The 6,323-nt window shown below is 36.1% G+C and overlaps 1 protein-coding gene and 1 long non-coding RNA gene across 4 annotated transcripts in view; one reads left to right on the top strand and one right to left on the bottom strand.

The window, feature by feature from the left end:
• The window catches only part of LOC113464380 (uncharacterized), a 3,324-nt gene extending 1,587 nt beyond the window's left edge, over positions 1-1,737 (top strand). Inside the window, exon 2 of the long non-coding RNA XR_003389224.1 lies at positions 480-1,737. This is a non-coding gene — a long non-coding RNA (uncharacterized LOC113464380). The remainder of the gene's footprint in view (positions 1-479) is intronic.
• LOC108625221 (MAP kinase-activated protein kinase 2) overlaps positions 1-6,323 on the bottom strand; it is a 16,316-nt gene that overhangs the window by 4,831 nt on the left and 5,162 nt on the right. Inside the window, exons 1-3 of one of the 3 annotated variants that reach the window (XM_026813777.1) lie at positions 4,984-5,605; positions 4,179-4,451; positions 2,758-3,049 (exon numbers count right to left, since the gene is read on the bottom strand). In XM_026813777.1, coding sequence (XP_026669578.1) covers positions 2,758-3,049; positions 4,179-4,213 — 327 coding nt within the window. In that variant the 5' untranslated portion in view covers positions 4,214-4,451; positions 4,984-5,605. Of the gene's footprint in view, positions 1-2,757; positions 3,050-4,178; positions 4,452-4,983; positions 5,606-6,323 lie in introns of those variants that run through there. The other 2 variants (XM_026813778.1, XM_018025033.2) reach the window with 2 other exon arrangements.

Here is a 6,323-nt window from a genome sequence, read left to right as displayed (position 1 = left end):
ATAATCAGATTAACGTTAACGCAAAGTGACATATCCATTGCTTCAACGAGAACTAGACACTAACGAACTCTTGGAATTGTCGTCGATAGACTGAGATTATGCTCATCAGTCAAGGTGGTTTACACAGAAAAAAATCCGCACAATCAAAACACTCCATTTACATCACAATAATGGTGCGTGAACATTTCTATCGAGTCATTCTCAACGTTTTTGCTTCTAATTTCAATTATGTAAATTACAATCAATCAATTATAATAGTCAATCATGTCGATCTTCACTTCATCAATAATTATCGAAAACGAATCTATTCATTTCCGACAATTAAATGTTTTAATATCTTTTTACTGAATTTATGTGCCTAAAAAAAAAACATATTTTATATAAAAAGATCTTAACGATATCGACAGTCACTGATTTCCTGTTATTGAAGTTTTACTGAGGTAGATCACAGAGACGCATGAAACATACTTCTGCTTCAGGAACGAGAAGATAAAAATCCAATGTATTCTCGGAATGCTACAGCCAAAGCAAACAAAGAAATGTAAAACGGTGGCGACAACGCAATGGTCTCAGTAGCCGTGTTCCTTTCCAGAGATAATAATCAATCAGCGGACGCAAATTCGTAACGAGAAACCTAGGTTGCAACACCAGCCCCTATGACGTTTGCAAATATTGACTTTTTTATATATGTTCAACTGCGTGGAGGTGCGCGATGGAAATATGATTCCATAACTTTCTCCCGAAGTATGCCTGAACGTACTTTTTCTTGAATTACCGGAATCTATACATTAATATTCATAGTGTATACTGCAAACCACGTTCACTTTTCTATGGCCAATCTACCGATCGACTGTTTTGACCGTGATCGTAATATTTAACATAGTCAGATAAAGTCGGATGACGCTGTCTGAATAAAATTAATGCCCCAGCCACCGTTCAATTATCGTGCAGTTTAATTGATTTCGTTGAATTATATAGCTCGATTTCAATAATGAAAAATTGCAATTAAATTTTCTACTTGCCAAATATAGAAATACTAGTTGTTCGACATCTTAATAAAATTTCAAATACATCGTCAATAGATCGTACATTATTATATGTATGCAGATTTAATTAACTACCAAGAGTAATCAGTCACCTTTTTTAATATTCCTGATTATATGGTACAACAGTGGGATCAATCAACTTTTGCGAACATGACCAGAGTTCACTTGTTGCATGAAATAAAAGAATAATTTTCCTACAATTTATCGAGCTTGGTAATAGTTGACTTATGACAGGATATTAATTCCTCGATCTTTGTTTAGTTGATAATCAAAGGGTTGATACCTTCGATAACGTTATTAAGCATTAGCAAGCATGAGATCATCGATATCATATAAATAACGACATATTTTCGTTGAAGCTTATCAAGCTATTCTTGTCCATTCGGTCAGACGAGTATGTACATATCTGCACTCGAAGATGTAAATTTACTTTTATACGGAAAGAATTTTACTTGTTATTAATAAATAAACGAATGATCAGTTTCAGGTCAGCGTAAAGAATTAAGAATATGTAGATACAAAAAATGAACAAACAGCTCTTGTGCACGCAGTTGTAGAATGATACTTGCAAGATAGGCTTAATCGGTTGTTGACTATGTGCACGTGTATTTGTAATTCTACATTTTTCTATGTTTGGTCAATGTTTCTTTATAGACCCACGTTTAATTAAAATCATCTACATTCATGTTGACAGAATTCTTTTTATAAATTCTTCCTCCTTATCTATTATTGGAATATAAATAAAACTACCACGGATCCTTAAACTCCGTCACTACCTTTTACAATATTTCAGTTATTTTCGTTCTACGAATCGTCACTAACGTAATGTTTGAAGTCGGAGTGCAATTATACGTTCGATATTTCGAGTTCAGCTCTTTGCGAAATTTCGCGCGCGTGCAGCGGTCCAAAAGCAACAAACGGTCGCGAAAAGGCGAAAACAGGAGGGTCCCCGGAATTTTTCCAACGTGCAGAGAAAATAAGAAAGACGAATAGGTATCGAGCGATACACAGCACGGTTGAGGATCGTCGGATGGGAAATCACTGAAGTATAAATAGAGGATGACTCGTGGTCTGGACTCGCGTGGACATCGTTAGCCGATGATCGTAACTTTAATACCACCAACTAGGTGTCGATACATTTTCGATCCGTAGATCTTATAAAGTGCAGTCAAGTTTCGTGTCAAATGATACATCAGACACAGCACGTCCTTACAGCATCGTTCCGTGTGATCCAAAAATAGGCAAGGCAAGACTCGAGAGTAATAAAACATATACGCTCTCTTGTCTACTGATAACTGATAAGAGCCGAAACCATCGTGTACCGCATTATTACTTTTTTATCTCGCTCGATTTAACACTGCCGAACAGCAATTGTACATCTGACGGTTTTCATTAGACGTGTCGATCGATCATTATTACACCTCGCGTTTGTAATCATACACTTGGATACTTACACTGTTTTAAGTATTGGTAAAATTTTAATCAATGCTTGCGTAGATAGTTTCGGTCCGTAAAAATGACGTAATTCGATCTCTAGCATCTATCGATACGTGTCCATAAATAAGGAGAGAACAGTAAAGAATTGATTTTACTATAGAACTCGTTAACATTTCACTTTAATCCGTACACACACGTGAATAATTTGTGTGCGGAAGTGGCGGGAGTCGGATTAAAACCGAGTTCGTGAAAGAAAGTAGAGAAATTATCTCACCTTGAGCGCGTACTTCTCCCTGGTGTTTTTATCATAACACTGAACAACTTTCCCATTTATTCCAAGACCAAGCACGTAATTACTGATTTCGTAGTCGTCGGTGATGGGCGTAACTTTTGGTAAACGGGACTCATATCTCGGCAGGGTGTGTTCCATGGTTTTCCGTTTGGTTTCCACCACGACCGAAACCTCTTCCTGTTTCTTCGATACCTCGATCTCCGTTTCCGCTGCCCGTTTCCGTTTTCCTTTCTTATTCTCCTCGGTCTCTTCACCGTTGGGCCTCTTGCACTTTCTAAAATGGTAATCGATCGTCAGTTCTCTCGTCCCGACAGGGAGAGATCCCGCTCTTTTTTCAATGTTCTTTCTATTTTCGAATGAGAAACAACGAATATAACCAACAGTATAAATATACGGAACAAATTGAAACACTTCATGAGAAATGCGAGAAAGTACGACGATCGGTACGATATGTTGATAAGGATAAACGTTAGAACGATAGCACATGTCGTGCTAACACTTGTGAATGCGTCACAACTAATGACAGTAGCATACTTGGATACAAGAAGATTGTTCGCCAGCGAAAAGCTATTTTATCGCTCATAGGGTACGGTGCTCACTTTATCTTTAACAATAAGACTGGTTCACATAATCGCTGTAAAGTGATTTACTTCGATTTACGAAAATACGATTCTCCAATCGTGTACATCGCAAATTTTATACATTATCTACAGGTTTGATCTAGCGTTAAGAAATCACAGCGTGTTCTTTTTTAAATAAACGCTCAGCGACTGGGCGTTACGACAAGAATTGTTAATATACTTATAATTATGTACATTATGAATATGCTTTATAAACAATTGTCCAAAAATTGTAATAGATTAATATAATATTGAAATATTCTCATAGCATTAATAAAGAGTAAGTTTAATGATATACAGTTATATGTACGTACACAAATACGCACTATTACTCTTAACTGATTCCAGTAAGGCTATATAGGTATAATACATAGATCAATATACGTGATTGGTGCATTTTGAAATTATCAACGGATAATCTCAATCGGGTCCGCTGAGTATGTGCACAGCGTTGATAAAGTGGAACAGAAAACGCTGGGGACGATTGATTGACAATCCACAGAGGGTAAAATATTCTCAGTGTTAAAACCCAATTGTTAAAACGTCAGCGAAAATTATAAATCTCGTTGCGCAAATTATAATTTACATGAAATTAAGTAATAATGTGCAACGATTATGATTGCACAAGTAATAAATAAACGATGATGAGGCATAAATGCTCACAGTTTGTATGATCGAAACGCAAAAGTAAGTTGTTAATGGCGACACGCTGTTCGAATAATTTTCGGTTACAAATATCAGAGGGATAAAGTATGTACATATATGTATAATAATGATAGTGACCTCCAGAATGTCCACTTGCGTGCCGATTTCGGCATTTGTGTAGCTTTCTAACGGTTCGAAACGGTTTCTAATCGAATCGCTGAACGGAGATAAAAAGCATCGCCTTCCTTCGGAAACTCCAAAGACGAAGAATTCTCAGAGGTAACACAGCCGGTAGCGGTGGGTTATGGATAAGCTGTGCGAACTCCGCGTCGTTGAATAAAATAAGAATTTGTCTCTAATCGTAACTCAAAACTCGACAATCCAAAGAATAATTGCACAGAGGAAGGCCAGCTGAAAACCGAAGATAAAAAAAACTAATGAAACTCGTTCTCAAATAGTGGAATGATTGTGAATTGTCGATGAAGAGAAGCGTGCAAAGTATAAAGCTATTATCAAGCAAAACAATTTTGTATGTGTATGCATGTATTTATGTATGCAAGAGGATTGGAAAGCGAGATTAATACACGCGACGCGGTGTGCAGTTCTCAATTCGTGTTTTAACGAGATGAATCGCATTACTGTTACGCAAGTAACACGGCAAAGGTTCGTGAAATTGCCAGGATAAACACAATGGACAGGGACACAAAGCAATTCGTCAATGATATATTTGCATAAACTCATATCCACCGCCAAACTGGCCGTCAACATGTATTTTATCAAATATTTACTGGCTGATTTACTTAAAATAGCGGTCACGTATGACGTATGCAAACAGAAATGTGCATTAAAGACATTAAGACGTACTGAACTTTAGACAAAAAAGTGACAAAAAATCTCTGACGTGGTCAAAGGAATGATTATATTTTCTAATAATTTAACATACCTAACGACGACTGCTTTTCCAAGATCGATTTCCCGCCACGAAGTAATAACTTTTAAAAAGGAACACCACTATTATAACATTTTATTTCACACTGTTACAACACTTGACTGGGATTTCTTACGAGTTATCCTTGTTAGAATACGTCATAACACTGATTCACACAATTTGTACCTCGCGGAGGTGTCGAAGAATAATATTCACGAGTGTACGTATGTAACTCTATATATTTTTCCGTGTCATGTAATATAGAGGAAACAAATAAAATTTCCTTGGAGGTGTGTCACCCAAGTTCTAACTGGTCGAAGCGGTCGGAATTGGTCGGGATGCCTGTATACCTGTTGTGGTCGTGGAGTAGCCGGTTTTACGCACAGTTATTAGAATATTCGGTGACGCACGTTCGATTCGAGGATGAATTTTTCCACTACAAAAAACGACCCGAGAAAAGAACTTGAACGAACGCGATCCTTCCCAAATCCATACCTTCCGTACATTCGACCGACCGCTACTGAACTCAAACTCCACTCGACGACTCTGACTGACTTTCGTACGAAAAACCGATTCACAAACACTAACGGATAAAGCGGTAGCAAAGCGCCTCTACAAGCAATAGCAATCTTGGGATGTGACTCACTGCACAGGGACGACTCTACGCTGAAATATTTCGGGTCCCTCTCTCTGCCTGCGTCAGCAGGCCTTCTTACGACCTTTGACGCATTCATTCATTATCACCGTCGTGGTCTGTTTATGATACACTTTATGTCAGAAATGAACAAATTGACTTTACAAACTCATAATCATTTATTTCTTTCAATTATTACTTAACTATTATTTTTTGTTATACTACAATTGAACATATTATGTATATATACACAGTACGTCGACGTAACAAAACTGAAGTAGCAATAATCTTCAGGTCTCTTGCATTTTATTACTCATATAATTAATTACAAAATTATCGTATTCATTATAAATATTTATTTTTCATAGAGGCACGTTCATATATATATCTTTCATCTCGAGTTAACATCGTATTGTCTATTATTAAGTATTTCACATATTATAAATTGTATCACACAAAACATATGAATACCAAAGATGTTTCGCTTTTAAGATATTATACATGACATGTGATACAGCTAAATTTTGTTAAAATATATATACAAATAATAATTTCACATATTATCAACTATTTCTCATATCGCACAACAAAGTTATTAATATTACTATTATTTCTTCAATGCATCACGATGTTATTTTGTAAAAAATTTGTTACTTTACTATAAAAGAAATACATAAAATACATGATTTATTATTTCTACAAGGATTTTATCAGATTTTAA

Source organism: Ceratina calcarata, unplaced genomic scaffold, assembly GCF_001652005.2.
Source record: "Ceratina calcarata isolate Rehan_Ccalc_2016 unplaced genomic scaffold, ASM165200v1 scaffold35.2, whole genome shotgun sequence".
Taxonomy (NCBI): Eukaryota; Metazoa; Arthropoda; class Insecta; order Hymenoptera; family Apidae; genus Ceratina; species Ceratina calcarata.
Note: the sequence above shows the minus strand (reverse complement) of the source record. Positions and strands in the feature narration are given on the sequence as shown.